The sequence below is a fragment of the Crinia signifera genome, chromosome 5, assembly GCF_055691185.1.
Source record: "Crinia signifera chromosome 5, ASM5569118v1, whole genome shotgun sequence".
In the NCBI taxonomy this organism is placed as follows: domain Eukaryota; kingdom Metazoa; phylum Chordata; class Amphibia; order Anura; family Myobatrachidae; genus Crinia; species Crinia signifera.
In genome coordinates, this window is record NC_139221.1 from 228,946,044 (window position 1) to 228,964,485 (window position 18,442).

An 18,442-nucleotide genomic window follows, 5' to 3' on the forward strand; every position below is an offset into this window, starting at 1 on the left:
GTCTCACAAGCAGAAAATGTGACATTTTGCATATTGCTAAATTTTCCATTTTTTCACGATATTTTGGTATTTTTCACAAAAAAACACAGACTGTATCGACCAAAATTTACCACTAACTTGAAGTACAATGTGTCACGAGAAAACAATCTCAAAATCACTGGGATAAGTAAAAGCAAAAAAAAGTTATCCCCACTTAAGTGAGACATGTCAGATTTGAAAAAAAGGGCTCTGTCATGAAGGCACAAACTGGCTCTGTCATGAAGGGGTTAATAGGATGCGAGTTTTAATAACTTTTCAAAATTGCCCATTATCGCACTTTTTGAAATCGCATTTTTTGCTGCAAATTCGCATATTTAATGAGCTGCGTATTTTTAGTCATGAAATTGTACGATTTTTAGGCATGAAAATGTGTGATGTTAGTCATGAGAATGTGCGAATTTGAGGAAATGTGCGAATTTGTGTTTAAAAAAAGAAAAAAAATGGCGTGGGGTCCCCCGTCCTGAGCATAACCAACCCCAGGCTCATTGAGCCGGACCTGGTTCCAAAAATACAGGGGACAAAAAGCGTAGGGGTCCTCCATATTTCTGAAACCAGCCCCAGCCCGTGATGTCATGCCGCGGCCGTACTATGAGCACTGTGGCTGGTCAGCTTTGGTCAGGGTCCCTGGGGGAGTGGGGACCCCCCAATAAAGATGTCCCCCCCAAGGCTACACCCGTCCAGGGCTGAAGCCGGGGACTGCATGCGTATTGTGGCCCAGATGCATGTGCAGTGTATCGAGGATTGGCCGCTGTGCAAAGTTGGAAAGCAGCGATCAGGCCCTTTGTTCAGCGACGTACCGGGGAACAAACCACCTGTATACCTGCTGCAGTGGTTGCCAGTCACTGACATCAAAGGTGGGTGGCCATTTACAAGTGCTACCCACTTGTTTTGTAACACTGATTGTAACATATGCAATTACTAACTGTCAGATAGGTCAGTAGATCAGCCGGGAGACTGATCTGTTACAACATAACAGTGATAAAGGTGTCAGTGTTTGGAAAGGAGAGAAAGCTGCTCGCAGTCATTCGGAGGGCTGGAGCTGCAGCCCCATCATCTGGCCTTGGTGACCATGGGCCTGACTCAGAGATGCACCAAATGCCTTTGCAGCAGCGATTTAGTATGTACTATGCAGAGCTGTGGGAAAATATACAAGTGTCATTGCCACAAGGATTTGTACTGAGACTCCTACTGAGGGGTCTCCAATTCGCTGGTTTTGTAATAAAATGCAAACATGTGGACCTTCTGAATAACCCGCTGGTTGTGCCACTGTAAGCAAGAAGCTGAAGCCATGTTTAATGCATATGGGATCACAGTCACAAACTGTGACAACCCCCAAAATGGTTGTGCAATGCGAGAGTTTGAGTGGCAGCATACCTTTTAGTTTGCAAATAAATAACACTGATCCCCTATACAAGACCATCACTGTACATGTGCTGTACAACATAGTCGCATACATACATCACTCCACTACATGCAGAACCACCATTGCCTCCAGCTATGGATCTGTCCCCTTTATAATGCTGTAAGCTTTGTTCTGTGTACTGTACACAACATCAGAATATTAATATTTTCTTATGTTACCTACAGGGTGCACGTGGTCCTACAGGGGACAAGGTATGTAATTCGTATTGCTAGGAATATTACTTCTTGTTTAACTACAACATACTTAAAAGTCTAATGCAAAAGTAATACAAATTAATAAATATATAAATAAGTAAATAAAATCATACCAGTCTTTTACTATTATTCTAATGTTGATGTACAATATTTCTCATTTCCTTTTGATGTACTGTACTTTTAATGGTTCAATATGGTTCAATGGTTAATGTCATAAAAACCACTACTATGCCCTAGTCTGTTAGTCCCTAACACTATACTTTATCGGAAAAATCGGGTCGTTACGATCGACCCGATTTTTACATTGGATCCAATGTTAAATGGTGCCTGAGACCCGATTTTACATTGGGTCCAATGTTAAATGCCCCCCAGACCCCATTTTTTATTGTATACCCACCCTGTTCATACCCCCACTATCAAAGTGGGCATGGAGTTGATTTTATAAAGTGTGGCGAGAGCAGCAAGCCACCGAGCCCGAAGCGTGGCGAGCGGACGCGGAATACATGTTAAGTAATCCGCGTCCCCTTGAAGGGCTCGCTGCGCTCACCACGCTTCAGGCTCGGTGGCTCGCTGCGATCGCCACACTATATAAAATCAACTCCATGCCCACTTGGTTAGTGGGGGTATGAACAGGGTGGGTATACAATAGAAAATGGGGGGTCTGGGGGCATTTAACATTGGACCCAATGTAAAATCGGGTCTCAGGGACCATTTAACATTGGATCCAATGTAAAAATCGGGTCCATCGCATCGCATCACATGCGATTTGGTTGCATGTGATGCGATCGACCCGATTTTTCCGAGAAAATCGGGTCCATCACATCTGATTGTATGCCTTAAGTTAAGGCATACAATCAAAAAATCGGGTGCCCAGATAATACACAAGTACCGATCCTTCTCTAACGACATTATAGCCCATAGGTTACATGGCTAATGTCATCTGAAGATGGCATTAGCTAATAGGGACAAACTGTAAAGGGATAAGGTCACTGATAACCCAGCATTAGGTCGACAAGCATTAGGTCGACCATTGAAGGTCGGCATGACTGATGTCAACATGGGTCTAGATCGACATGGTCAATAGGCTGACACAAGCATTATTTCGACATGGTGAAGGTTAACAGTCAAAAGGTTGACATGGGGTTTTTCACTTTTTTTGAGCTGATGTGCAGACAGTCGGTTTTTCTTGCCCTACCATCCACTATGGCATGGCCGGAGAATAAAATAGTGTGCCGAGCACAGTGAGGCACTGTACCCGAAGCATGTCGAGCGTAGCGGTGCACTTTCGTAGTGTCTATGTCGACTGTGTCGACATTCTGGACAAAAAATGAAAACCCCTTCCCATGTCGACCTAATGCTTGTGTCGACCCAATGACCCTGTAGACCTAACCCATGTCGGCATTCGAGATCCGCTTCCCTATTAAAAAAACATGCCCTGGCCGCCCTGCATATTTACATACCTAAGCAGGACCAGGGTGGTGCGACAGTGGCAGGCAGGTGGTGCGCGGGAGCAAGACGGGCTGTGTGGCCAGGAGACAGTGAGCAGTGGGGATGGAGTGGTGCAGCCGGAAGTTGGTGCGGCTGTGAATCATGAGTCCGAGAGCGGCAGTGCAGCTGTTCGGCCTATGCAATGTGACTACTGACATATCACGCTGTGCAGAGCCACACGCCAACGATGGAAGAAGCAAGGCAGCATCTGAATCGCATGAGAGATTTTGGAGCCAAATCCCGGGATCCCGCCAATCCCGGGATTTGGCCACCCTACTAGTATATACCGGTACATAAAATCATAAATTCTCTGCTTACTGTACATAAAAACAGTCATAATGGCTGATTATCTTCTGCAGCCATCACTCACAGAGGGTCCTCGCCCTGCCTCTCTGTTCTTTCCTCTAGTGTCTGCCATTCTGCCAATATTTGCTGATCGGTCAGCACGGTAGGAAGCCCTACTTGGCACCAGCACATAAAGCCCACACCGGCAGGCAGCAATGGAGTGACAGATATGCAGAAGTATTATAAATTTATCGGAACTCGCGAACTAGCAGCCAATCAAGAGCTGCCACTCAGTGTGTATGCGTGTCTATGTGGCTGTGTGTGTCTTTGGGGCTTTGTGTGTGTCTATCAGGGAACTGTAAGGCTCTGGGGCAATGTATGGTGGCTATGGGGTAGTGTTTGTATGGTGAAAGTCTTGCCTATTTTGTCAATCCCGGGCCCCACATTTTCTGATGGCAGTCTTGCCTGGCAGCTGCTTGGATGAGCAGCCGCTGAGCAAATCAAAGTTGCAATGATTATGATGTTTTCTGATGATCCGACTGTGTGGTGATCTGATGTTTCGATTCGTGGGGGGGGGGTTTGGTGGGGTTTTTTATCACATTTTTTATTATTGTTATGATTATTATTTAAGATAAAATCATTTTGGTTTACATATTCGTTATTTACTTAATTTGCTAATAAAATAAATAAACAATGTGTTTTTTGGGGGGAATAACAATTGTCAGTTCACTGGTTAAAAGTTACACAATTGGAACAAATGCATACCTCTCAACTGTTTTTTTTTGCAGTGTCCCATGGTGGGGCAGCTGTTATTAGACACTATGGGCACAGCATCTGATCATAGACAGATGGGCTGGGGGATGGCAGAAGCTCACAGAGCACTGGCCATGCCCATGTAGTGATAAAGTACAGGGGAATCGACCACGGACATGGCATTTCCAGGAAGCCATGCCCCTTTGTTGTGGGGGTTCTGCACCGTTTTGGGACCACACTGCGGTGCAGCACCATTATTTCCAAATGTTTTTATTTGTGATTATGTTATCAGACAGTGAAAGCATGTATTCTTTGGGGTAAATTTACTAAGAAGGGAGTTCTGTTAAAGATGGGATGTTGCCCATAGCAACCAACCAACAAACCAGGTTCTACTTCTTATTTATTTAGCATCTTCTAGAAGGTAATAGAATGTGATTGGTTGCTACGGATAACATCCCATCTTCAATAGAACTCCCATTGTAGTAAATGTACCGCTTTGTGTGCTCTAAAGACTGGATTTGGCAAGCACTGCTATAAACAATTCTACAGAAATGTTAAGGAATAAACTTTCAAAAGTGTAATTGTACCTTAAAATGAGTAAATATAGTAAATAGGAAATACATTTTTATTTATCAAAAATAACATGTTCTAACCATTTATGTATTTTAACAGGCCCCAAGAGGACAAAAAGGGAAAAAGGTTTGATTTTCTATATAAAGTTGATGATATATCCTTGGGCACTTGAATAGCTTTAATATTGATATGGTTCTTATATTTACCCAGGGTGACAAAGGCTCAAGTGGTGTTGATGGTAAAGATGCTGCAAAGGTAAACTTACTAACGAGACATTTAATTGTTTAGATCTGATTAGTTTAAAATCAAATGATCACTTGTATTATTGATAAGCTCTGTGTAACAATGCCAAATGTGTTGCTTTCAAAGCTGAAAAAGCTGATAATTCAGTTGAATAGTTGGATGACATTACTGATATCTAGTATACAGAGGCAGGTAAAGAGTGTTTCATGCATTACCTTTTTGTTTCTTTAAGGGTGAGCCTGGAATGCTTGGGTTACCCGGATGCAAGGGTGAAGTTGGACCTGAAGTAAGTAATGGAGACTGGAGGTAAATGTTTGAATCCATAATATCCATAAAATAGTATCACCATCAGTGATGTGACTATGAATATTGCAACCCCCCTCCTCGGTGTGCCGGTCCAGGGTTCTGGTGTGGTGACCAAGTGAGCCTTACATCAGTAGTAGGGAAATTGATGGAAACACTCTTAAAACAAAGAGTTGTAGAATATCTCAAAACCAGCAACTTACAGGATCCAAAACAGCATGGGTTTGCTGGGGGAAGATCATGTCAAACAAATCTTATTGACCTTTTTGACTCGGTGACTAAAGTAATAGATCAAGGTGGGGCTGTAGATGTAGCTTATCTAGACTTTAGTAAGGCTTTTGACACTTTCCCACATCGCAGACTGTTAAATAAACTTGAAAGCTTGGGATTGGATTCTAAGATAGTTGAATGGATAAGAGCGTGGTTGCAGGACAGAAAACAGAGAGTTGTAGTAAACGGAGTACAGTCAAAGGAGGGAAAGGTAACAAGTGGAGTACCCCCAGGGATATGTTCTTGGACCGGTGCTTTTTAATATCTTTATTGATGATTTTGCAAATGGAATTAAGGGTAAAATGTGCCTTTTTGCAGATGACACAAAGGTATACAACAGGCTAGACACACCAGGAGGGGTAAAACAAATGATTGAGGATCTACAGTAGGTAGATTAGAGAAATGGTCAAGAGCATGGCAACTACAGTTTAATGCCAAAACAATGCAAAATCATACACTTGGGTCTCAAAAATCAAAAGACTAAATATAGTATAAATGGCACTATAATGGAAACTACTGATAAAGAGAGGGATCTAGGTGTCACTATTTCAGGAGACTTAAAGGCAGGTAGGCAATGTAACAAAGCAATGAGGAAGGCAAGTCAGATGCTTGGTTGCATAGGGAGATGTATCAGCAGTAGAAAGAAGGAAGTAATAATGCCACTGTATAGGTCATTGGTACGACCTCATCTAGAGTATTGTGTTTAGTTCTGGAGGCCATATCTCCAGAAGGATATAAATACATTAGATACTGTACAAAGAAGGGCAACTAAAATGGTGCATTGCCTACAAAACAAAACGTACCAGGAAAGACTAAAAGATCTTAATATGTATAGTTTAGAGCAGAGAAGGGAAAGGGGGGACATGATAGAAACTTTCAAACATATCAAGGGATTTAACAAATTACAGGCGGGAGACATTCTTCACAGGAAGAGGAGCAACAGAACACGAGATAATGCCCTGAAACTAGAGGGAGGAAGATTCAGGGGAAATTTGAGGAATAATTATTTCACAGAAAGAGTAGTAGATAAGTGGAATAGCCTCCCATCAGAGGTGGTAGAGGCAAATACAATAGAGCAATTTAAACATGCTTGGGATAGGCATATTGATATCCTTACAATGAAATAAGGATCAAATATGATTTAATATGTTTTAAAAAGGGTCAGACTAGATGGGCCAAGTGGTTCTTATCTGCCGTCAACTTCTAATTTTCTATGTCCCAGCCGCTCATCTGCCAGCCTTCCCCTATGATATGATGATCTAGAGTATGGGGTGCCTATATCACTATTATTATATTATTCTAGCTACAGAATGACAATAAATATACCCTGTGAGGTGATATTGGCCTAAATACTTAATATCTTGGAAACCGTGCTTCTTAGTGGTATGCCACTTGCAAGACACCTGAAATTAGACCAGATATATTTCTATGGAAAATTGAATGATTCCTGGGGAATATAAAGTTATTCATTTTAGCTCATCAACTATTTCCAGTGTGGTGTGCTTTAATATAGTGTAGTTACTTTTTGGTGGGTGATTCAATACATACTGTAGATGCCCTACTAACATCCCTATGGTCTGCTTTCTTTTGTGAGTGGCAAAGGAGGTCCTGTCAGACCCAGGGCTTAAACTGGTCCTGGAGATGTGGTGGAACTGATTTCCCTCAGCCACCTAATTCACTCCCTCCCCATTAGGCAGAGCCAGGGCCAGTGGTAGGGTTTTTGACTTCACCCTATAAACTATAATGTTTTTCTGTTAGAATTATTGTGTAGGACCAAGCTGGAGGTTGAACTAGTTGCACCTCACCATTATAGATATCGGATCTCAGCCCCCCCCCCCCCCCCACACACACACACACACACACACACAACACACACAAACACTTCAACCCCTATAAAATAAATAAACCTCTGTACAGACCTGACAACAACCAAAGGCCTGACTTAGCAAAGGCATGCTAATTCTAACCTCCTAGGTGCTAACTTAAGTTTTCCTATAGCTGTTTATTCTGATAATTGACAAAGCCTGCAGCCTAAATCAATCAAGCAATTGACAAGTGTGAAGTAGCTTAATAACTCATACTTAAATGAAACATAATTACAAGCCTTAATATTTATATTATCTCCTTAAAATCTATGATTCTTCACACTTACATTAACAGGTCTTCTTGGGAATAAATAAAACACTGGTAATTGTCCATTTCTGCTTGTTAATTATAGCTAAAACTTTATCTTCTCTCATAACCATCTGGTTATTTCTATTGGGCCAGGTGATAAATCACGAGCCAATTAGCTCCCATTGCAACGATCGCCAGCCGCCAGCCCCAGCCATCCTGCACTGCTCACGCACCCCACTCTCGGCACTGGAATGCACGAGCAAGTGAGACCAACAGTCCAACAGTCATTTATTAAACAGGATAAACAATGAAAATGGCATTGCTTTCAATTGTCATCTTTTTAATTGTTGCCAGTAACGAGGCATGTAGTTGGCATGCAGGCAGCATCCCAACAGTCAGGATGCCGGCATTCAGTATATTGACACCGGCATCCTAACTGCGAAGACCGGCGCCAGATCTTCAAAAGGGTCAGGATGCTGACACCAGAATACTAACAGCTGGCATCACGGTCAGTGAGTATGCGGGGGAGCTGGAGGAGACGGCCAGAGATGGGGGGTTTTGGTTTAGGCACTAGTAGGGGAACTTAGGGTAAGGGGGGCTAGGTTTGGGTACAGACAAGGGCATGATGGTTTTGCATGTAAAAATGCCCCTTAAGAAAACCTCTGTGTTTGGCCATAGCAGTGCTCAGGACAATTAACAATGATAGTGATGTTGGCAGTACATCATGTCTCAGCATTGATTTGCCCAGCAGCTGCCACCAAAAGCTTCTGAACAGTCCTGAGAGTAACACTCATCCAGGTAATACAAGGTGTGTCACTCTCCCCCTATTGCACACAAAGGGACATTGCACATATGTGCAGGATGTACTTTATATGCTATAGTATATGCTATTTTATATGTATAAATATAATAATCTATAACATAATAATCTATATATTTTGACAGGGTGTTTCAGGCTTGCCAGGGCAGAAAGGAGACCCAGGACCCCACGGAACAAAGGGAGAGAAGGTGTGGAATTTCATAAATTGATTTATGCTTTGATTATTTTTGCACCAAATAGCATTTATTTATATCAGTTTTTTCAGTTACCGTAGTAATTGTTCTTCGTTATTAACTATGAAAGATACACTAAGATCAGTGGTTGTATGCATACAGACCTTAATTGCAAATAGCCTTGGAATGAAAACATCGAATATCATTGATAGTAATTACAAAAAATGTAACCTAATTACAGCCAAAATTAAAGCATGTAAAATAAGCACTACACCAATATAAAGTTGTGATGAGATGAGATGAGGGGTTTCCATAATTCATTTTATTCCTGCACCTCTTATCTCTCACTGTAGTTATTGTAGACTGAACATTTTTACAGCCTCTCTCATAATCCCCAGATTCCCCATGTTATGCCTACATACTATATATAGCTCCACAAGGAATTTGGGCCTGATTCCAATTAGGTCACTATTAGCATCGCTGATGTGTCTGGATGCAGCAGCAATGCTAACATATGCTAATGTAGTTAGATGCCTCCTGCATCCATGCTCCAATTCAACAGCAGACCCTTAGTTTGTCTTTCTTCGTCAATTTCTTTTACACTGTTTATTTTTATTTTACGATTTTGCAGGCTCATTCATCTAAATTCATTGCAGGCAATAAGTTACTAAAACAGTATACCGTATATCCTACACAATACACAACAAAGTTTACTTATACAGCTACCAAGAATGGAAAGATCATTTGTATTTTGGGCATTGATCTGTGCAGAGAATAACAGAGAATTATAATGGATGGCAGTGGGATTCAGAGCCGGCCTTAGGCATAGGCCAACTAGGCAATTGCCTAGGGCATTTGGAATGCCTAGGGGCATCAGCAGCTTCTGCTGATTAAAATGATATGCAGCATGCCTATTTTGTGTGTGTGAGTGAGGCTGTTAGCGGCTGTGCGAGTCCTGTCTGCGGGTGGGTTGGTTGTGCAATAGTGTTCGGCATATGTGTAAGGGGCATTATGTGTGTCATGTATAAATGCATTAATAATGTGTGACATATGTGTAAAGGGCATAATGTGTGTCATGTGTATAAGGGCATTAATAATGTGTGACATATGTGTAAGGGGGATTATGTGTGTCATTATGTGTATGAAGGGCATTAATAAAGGTTGGCATAATTTGTAAGGGGCATTATGGTTATAAGGACATTAATAAGGTGTGTCATGTGTAAGGGGCATTACTGTGTGGTATTATCAGGGGTGCCGAGAAAAAGGGGTAGGGGGTACAAATTACCCAGGCCAAAGTCTGATGGAAGGGCCCAGTGGGGGCCCCGGGCCCCTTCCCCTTAAGTGACAGCAGCAGCTGCAGCAGCTCTTCTCCTCTGCCCAGCACACACTGCTTTATGCTGGGTTGCAGTGTGGCCATTGAGGTGCTTAAAATACAATATTTTCTCAGGATTTTTTTCTAATGGTATAATGTGAATAATATGAGGAGTAATGTAAATAAGGTAAAGTGGTACTACTGTGTGATGTAACGTGAATAAGGGACACCATCGCATGATATAATGTGAATAAAGTTGCACTACTGTGTGGCATAATTTGAATTGGGGGTACTATTGTGTGGCCATGCCCCTTTCCAGCATGAACACACCCCTGTTTGGGCTCCGCACCGAATGGGTGCGCTGTTTCTATTTAAAATATTGCGGGTAGGAGCACCAAAATGATGACTGCTATGATGAGGGTTGATGATGCTGAGAAAGGGGAGCAGGGTCAGAGACGGAACTAGTGGCGGTGCTAGGGGGCAACAGTCAAAATCTTGCCTAGGGCATAATTTAGGCTAGGGCCGGCTCTGGTGGGATTGCATGCATAGTATTTACTAATTTTGCTATACTGCGTGTACTTGATATGTTCGCTTAAATCCCAGCAGTCAAAGTTTACCATTATATGCTGTATTCTACATAACTATTAATAATTAATTTATGATCTGCAGTAGTGTTACTGGAAACACATGCAGCCAATTTTTGCCTACAGTATGGTGTCTATAACTAGATGCATATCAATCAGTTTGTAGGAAGGATAAAGATTCATAAATGAAATACAATATTTCATAAAACAAACTATTATTTAAAAGATAAAACATCTTTTAAGTAAAAGATTTCATAAAACAACATGGTCAGTGCTAAAGCAAACTCATTATCTTTTGAAATCGTTCAGTGTTTTTTGCACTATATTGTTCATGCATTAGCTCTGGGCACTTTAAGTGAAAATGTTAAAGATATCATTAGCTGCCTTTATCACATAGGGGCCTATTCAATTAGAGTCGGAAACTGTCGTTTTTCGGAAAACATCAGGTTCTGAATTTTTTTGGTCTAATCCAGTGGTTCCCAACCTTTTCTCTCTTCCGTACCCCTTGATTAGGCTTTTCATTGATAAGTACCCCCTCCTCTCATTTTAAATATGGACAGTACTTAGCGGTATGCGGATCCTTATGCATGTCCTTATATTAAGGAGGAGCAGAGGAGTATACAGCAAGGAATCATGCCCTTCTGTGTCTAGACATTGGTTGTGTATTATCTCGCTAACACCGGTAGGATTAATGCCGCTGCTTCCTCCACCTTTGTCAGTGCTGGGCAGATGACTGCTGATGTCTGAGGGCAGCATGGGAAGCTCCCAGTGGATTGCTTGTCAGGCATATGACACAACATGGTTTGTCTCCATGGCAATGGGTCTTCTTCAGCCATCAAAAGTCCTTTTCATCATCCGCCATTACCAATATTATTTTCAAGTACCCCCAACTGGTCTGCAGAGTACCCCCAGGGGTACTAGTACCCCAGGTTGGGAACCACTGGTCTAATCCATGATTCGACCTGTTCAATGTTTTTTTCCCCGACAGGTTGAAATGGTCCGACCTGTCAGAAAACATGTGGGTCAGCGGAATAGCCACCAATCTGCATGCTTTTGTCTGAAATGGGACCAAATTTGTCAGGTTTTGGCCCATTTCTGACAATCTCAAACCGAGATTTTTTTTAAAAAAAAGTCGGATTGAGGAGATGAGGAGGAGAGGACAGGACCAGGTGAGCAGCAGCGGTGGTGCTACTGCTGCTGCTCACCGGGCGCCATCCTCCCGTTGCTGCTGCTCACCCGATCCCGGCAGCATCTGGCATCGTACTCCTGCTACTGTTGCTCACCCGGTCCCCGCGATACTCTGCATCATCCTCCCACTGCTGCTGCTCACCCACTGGGCTGGATGAGCAACCACACAATTGATAGGTATTGTCGGAATGGATCCAACTTTAACTGAATAGACCCCATAGTGTGTATGCATCTTAAAGGGGTGTACACACCAGAATCCCGGTGATTTGGACTGACCCCCGTGTGTAATCAAGATGTAGTCAGCCATCAGAGATTAGACTGCTATCAACATCTTGCCTTCCCCAGCCGTGACCAAATACACAGTGCAGGCGGTGTCTAGCAATGCTGTAGGGACGCAGATCGCTATCGGCCACTGTGTACACATGGGGCGATTCTGCCTAACCGTAGGCAATTTCACCAAAATCACCTTAAGAATCACCCCTTGTGTACATGGCTTTAGACTCCTCCTTGATGTAATGACCGTTGTGTGAGGCACAATAACAATAGTTATAGTTGTAGAATACAGCAGTGTCAAGTTCTAGATTTTTATTATCAGGTTCCATGGCCCATAAAGGGCTTCCCTCAGTACTTATATCAAGAAAAGATTGATAATATGCTTTTGTACTTAGTTAGAGTGTATAAATAATCTGTAGTATAGATGTTTGGATCTGTCTGAGGCTATGGCATTTAAATGTTTAAGCATTAATTGCCACTTGGAACAACTGGTTGCACTTAATCATGGTAATGTTGCTTGTATGGATCACGTAGAACTGAACTTCACATCCATTTTGTCCATACTTACAAAAGCAATTTATTAACTTAAGCCCTGTACACACCGGGCAATATATTACATCAGCGACCAGAGATGGTGAAAATCAGTGAAAATCAGCTGGTCACTACGGGCAGAGAACGGGCGCGCGCCCATGCACACTCTCATCGCTGGCAATATGGTCGCTCAGCAACCATATTTCCAGCGATATTTGCTATAATAGCCCCGTGTGTACGCACCCTTACCTTCTCATTTCTTCTTTTCAGATAAATACATAATCAGTGTTATTAAATTCTTAATATGTCAGTATTGTATTGTAAAACATATTTTTATCATTTCAGTATTATTACCTTCCTTAACCGTTCTACACAGTTTAACTATAGTCTACTTTTTTTGTATTTAAGTCACATTAAGGCATAAGAATCATCTTGATGAAGTAATAAATTGTATAATTATTGTCTTTCTTTTTTTACAAATACTTTTTATTTTTTTTCCAAAATGCAGATCATTACATTCGCCACTTTCTGTGGTCAACAGTTACAGACATATGACATTCAGACATATATATATAAAAATTCCCCACGTATCTAATAACTGGGAGGGTAAGCTTATCGACAAAGGGCTGCGTTATTCATTCTGCTCTGCTTTAGTTTATTCTATCAATCCCATTATTCCATGATCTTCCAACAAATTCTTAAAATTTATACTTTATAACAGTTATCCATTTATTTACTTTTTACCCGCAGTCCTTAGTCAGACTCGCCGCCCCTGAACATGAATGAAAAAAAAAGATGCCAATGGTCAGGCTAATTATAACAACACCTAAAGAGGTTCATTTTATTCCTATATCAGTATCTTCACCATCTGGTGTATTAGTGTAGGATCCCTGTTTTCCCAATTATTACGAATACTACAGAGATTCCCATCCCTTGATATTAGCATACCCGGGGTTAATCCTTTCTCTTTAACTCCTTTTTGGTATAAGTTAATAGCTAATGGAGTCCACAAGGTCGGGCTTTGTTAATTTTCAAAAAAGTCCCATTGACTTTATGTCCTATGCCTATTGGGCCTTCCCCTAAATTACAGTAGGTTATAGCCTTTTAGTTTTACGTCTGATTTTTATATCTCCATTTATTAACCACTTAACAACTAAGCCACATACACAACATTAACAGACAGACACCACATATAAGAATTAGGATAATGGGGGGGGGGGGGAATATGAAGGGCAGGGAGGGGGGGATAGCCCGCTTCATTAAATGAGTCCTTTTCCTGTGCTGAATTGGCCCAGTTTGGGAAAGGGGAAGGAGACTAGGGGAGGGGGGGTAGGAAAGTGTGTGTGTGGGGGGGGGGGTGGGTGACGGGTGTTTTGAGGTTCCTTTATTACTTTGTCCTAATAAAGGTTTTACTCTCCTTCTTATATTTCTTATTTTTAAATCCCTTTATCCCCTGCTTCAGCGTCCCTTTTCCTTATCTTTTTTTTTTTTTCCCTTTTTCAATCAATCGGCAAATTATTATATCTTAACCAAGGGGACCAAGTTTCTTTAAAGGTCTCCATTTTCTCTTCCACCATACTAGAGAGATGTTCCATGTGGAACAGGTGCCAAATCATTTCTTTTATTGCTATTTCAGCTGGTGCTTTTACCGTCTTCCAATTAACCGCTATTTTTATTTTTACAGCACTCAGCACATGCCATATAAATTTTTGTATAGGGTGTCTTACTCCAATAATTATTGTCTTTCTATGAAAACCTTGGAGCTTTGAAGTAGCATATTTGTTACCACATTTTTGATTAGCATTCCAAATATACTGTATGGGGCTCAATATACACTTTTTTCTACTGCTAATGCCCAGCACATACACAGTATAAGATGTATCTCCCCTAAGTGACTCTCTATTATTCAATGCCAAAAGGTGAGCTATGATGGCGAGCAGTGCCTATAGCTCGTCATCATAGCTCACGGTCAGTAAGTATTCAACTGACACCGCCCCAGCACTCACTGTTTCCACCTTGCCTGTTCCCTGAGGCAATTGGAAACAGCGAGTGTGGCCATCAAAATGTCGAGGATCGACACAAACAGAAGCCAGCTTGCTGCATTTACGGTAAACTTCACCATTTAGGGAATCTTTGCTGTCCTCTGATGGCGAGGAATCCCCGGAACATAGAATACGGTGAGCAGAGAGAGGGCTTGTCCTCAGCAAAAAAGTAATATACTTACATGAATGTAATTAAAAAGTGAAAACCCTCCTATGTCCCCTCCCATACTTCAAAATAATAATAATAATAATAATAATAACCTTTCTGTGGAGGGGAGTCCTGTGTGGTCCATATAGACATCCACAGAATAACCCCTTCAGTGGCGTTTTTTTTTTATGGAGCACTCCCCACTGGGCGAGTTTTTTGGAAGCGCTCCCTAAAAAGAACACCACACTGTGTTTCCAGGGGCCAGGCAGCGCTGCGCACTAGATCAGCCACTGCCTTGCCCCTGGCAACCCTGCTGTGTGCAGTGTGACGTTACAAGGTCACACCACACACAGCCGGGGGAGGAGGCAGGGCCGGGCAGCAGGAGCTGGGCAGCGGCTGAAGCTTAGCACAGCACAGCACTGATCTTAGTGCTCAGCTCATCACGCTGCCAGGCAAGAGGGAGTGCAGGTTTACTAAAACTGGGCACTGGTGCATAGCCTGGAAAATTCTTGGGAGTGCCAGCGAAGGAGTTCAAGGATACGTGGGGTTTTCCTACTGTCTGAGTCAGACAGACTATGGGAATTTCCCACCAGACTATAAGTATTCACCACTGTAATTAACTCTAGAGATACATGTCGTGTAGTGAAAAAATGATTCTTACTTTATATACGCAGTTACATGTTACAGTTGCGGTAACAGTTCTGTATACTAATGAAATTTCTTTAAAAAAAATTACATACAGTTCTATTACAATTATAAAGAAAAAAGAAAAGCTACAACCAGAGAGGAGGGGCCCTCTGTGCAGTATCCGTCTGGCCCCCTTCTATCTCTGTAGCTGGCTTTAGAAAGAAAGAATATAGAGGGTTAATCAGACCTGATAGCATAGCTCTGAATTCGCAGCGTTAACGATTATTGATAGAGTGCACATGTGTACGGAACGTAGCACACATGCGCAAGGCCATCCTGTGTTAAATTCCTGCAATGGCGTCTGTACGCAAGTTGATTGACAGGAAGCTGATGTTTATGGGTGGTAACCAACCATTTACTGGGTGTGTCAGGGAAACTGCAGACGTGCCCAAGCGTTTGAGGTAAAGACATGTGGCGTTAGCTCTGGCCCCGATCCCCGATCTCGATCCACTCACAGACTGCACACACTGGAAAAATAATCTGATGGTGAGCGGCTTTGGGAATAGATTTACAGCTAATTGCCGATCCAGCTACTTTTCACAAGCCTGACGAAGCAGTTCACAGGTTTACATGGGGCGGGATTTCACTCAGATTGGGCAGCAGCTGTCTAATCACAAGGTGATCACAGGAGATGTATATATTGTGTTTAGAAATGAAGGCACTCATGGGGGACTTTCAAATAAAACTTTTCTTATGTCTATGATGTCATATTTAATTAGAGGTTCAGGAACTGAACTGTTTCCTGCTGGTTCCTGCTGAAAAATAGCCCTGGTTGTATCTCAATTATGTAGCGCTATAAATATTACGCAGGCATTAGTAAATCATCCGTTTAAATCTAACATGAACCATTGGTTTAAAAGTCATATACATAATTTAAAATACCCTCTTCCCCCAGAGCACACTGCTGCACTTTCATTCAGTCCCATAGTGGGGACAGGCAGTAGGACAAGTGGGGGCGTTGCTGACAAAATATGGAAGGCGGGCTACCTTAAGTGCTCTGGGCCTCCCCAAGGTTTAATTCAGCCGTTCCCTACTGAAGTTCCCTACAGAAGTAACACTAAATATTCCTGTTATACTAATTATTTTTATAATAAAGAGGTAATTGAACAATTATTCATACATGTAATCATTGTGGTCTACTATAACAGGAAATATCTTCCACTGAATTTGACAGCCCATCTAGCTTTTGGATTTCAGATCATTTCCTGAGTGTTTCAATTTTCTATTCCCTTTGTCTGTTTTGTAATAGATGCAAAAATGATTGTTAAAAAATGTATAACTTTCGTACTGTTGGGCTGAATGGCCTCGGCCGCCCCCTGTAATAGAGACTAGTCTCATCTCATTGAAGTAATGACTGTTTTTTTTTTTTACTCTCCTTAAAGAAGGAGAATCAAGTTGCTTAATTATATACATGAATGACTGTTAATAAGCTAATACTGTAGTTTTTCAATACCTAATCACTACTGTACTGCTTAAGGATAGACCATGTATATCATACTGTCTGGCTGGATTTCATGTTAGAGGCTGCATATACAATGTATCTATATACAATGTTTGCTTTGTTTTTATTTTCTTGTTTGGCCCTTACCTAATTGTATTTCCAGAGTGTGCCATCCTTATACTGACATCCACTGTTCTAAAGTTACACAAAATGAGTATACAATGTGTTCTGAAACATTTTAGTTTTCATTTCTTATTAAATAAAGTTTTCATGGAAAGATTTATCTGTCCGGTGGACTACATCTGCCTTTGATTATTATCCCTGTGTCCATCTACTAAACTCCAGGAACTGGCCTGTGAACTTTACTCCTATAGGTGGACCAGTGGCCACACTTTTTGGCGGCCGTAATTCATACAAAATTGCTTGCTGCCCCATTAGGGCAAAAGGTTCAAGATCGCACACTTTGCATTTAATAGAATTGACCATATACATTTTTTGAGGGTACTATGGATAATTTACAGGATTTTTGGTACTTGTGCATACCTCCCAACAGCCCAATTACCCTGATCACTTCCCGGTTTTCGGGGACATTCCTGCGTCCCTCCCGCGGCTGGCAATGTCCTGCGTATGGGGGGCTGTTGGAAGTCCTCCTGTCACCTGCTGAGCAGGGGTGAATAAACGCTGTGCGCATGCGCACAGCATCAATTCCCACAGCCAGGGGGCTGGGGGTATGGCTAGAGGCTCACAGAGCCTCTTGGTCATGCCCCCATAACGTCAAAATGCGCACTTCTCAGTGTCCCTGCCCGTGTCCGCTTCAGGGAGACGGCAAGTGCGTCTCATATGCATCTCATGCACAATAAAGGACACATTTGCCAGTGCTCCATATTACATGCTGGCAAATGCCTCCATTTCAAACCCCCACTATCCACGTTAGCCCGAAGCGTGGCGAGCATAGCGAGGGGACACGGTACGCATCCTCCCGACCTGTTCATACCCCCACTATCCACGTCGGCGTGGAGTTGTTTTCATAAAGTCAAGTGCAGCGAGCCCCGCGAGAGGACACGTAAAACGAGCCAAAAGCACAGCGAGCCCTGTGAGGGGACGCGGAATACACATCAAGTAATCCGCGTCCCCTTGCGGGGCTCGCTGCGCTCTCCACGCTTCAGGCTTGGTGTCTCGCTGTGCTTGTGAGGTTATCAGATTCACTGTAAATCTGTAATTACTATATTTTATTAGGTGTAGTAATTAATGTACTATTTTAGTCCGTCGGTACCCTCTTGTTCTCCATATATGTCTATATACTCCCTATATGTGTGTGTAGTTCCAGATCAGATCGCTCTCGCCCTAATATGGTCTGCCAGGAAATACCCAGGAAATAAGTCACCAAAAGGTTATGTCCCATTACCATACTTTTGTTCCTGCTATCACAGGAGGGTGGAAGCTGAGGGGCAATCTCCACAGGGGGGTTTACAATTCTTTGCAAACCTCTGGGCTCTAGCAGACTTTGTGGAACCGGCCACCACAGGGGGTGATCAGCCCATAATGTAATCAGCCGAT

The 18,442-nt window shown here is 42.3% G+C and overlaps 1 protein-coding gene across 1 annotated transcript in view; it reads left to right on the forward strand.

The window, feature by feature from the left end:
• The window catches only part of LOC146005785 (uncharacterized), a 144,600-nt gene that overhangs the window by 62,675 nt on the left and 63,483 nt on the right, over nucleotides 1–18,442 (forward strand). The window contains exons 10-13 of the mRNA XM_083145211.1: nucleotides 1,627–1,653; nucleotides 4,966–5,010; nucleotides 5,231–5,284; nucleotides 8,632–8,694. Of these exons, the coding sequence (XP_083001337.1) occupies nucleotides 1,627–1,653; nucleotides 4,966–5,010; nucleotides 5,231–5,284; nucleotides 8,632–8,694 (189 nt within the window). The remainder of the gene's footprint in view (nucleotides 1–1,626; nucleotides 1,654–4,965; nucleotides 5,011–5,230; nucleotides 5,285–8,631; nucleotides 8,695–18,442) is intronic.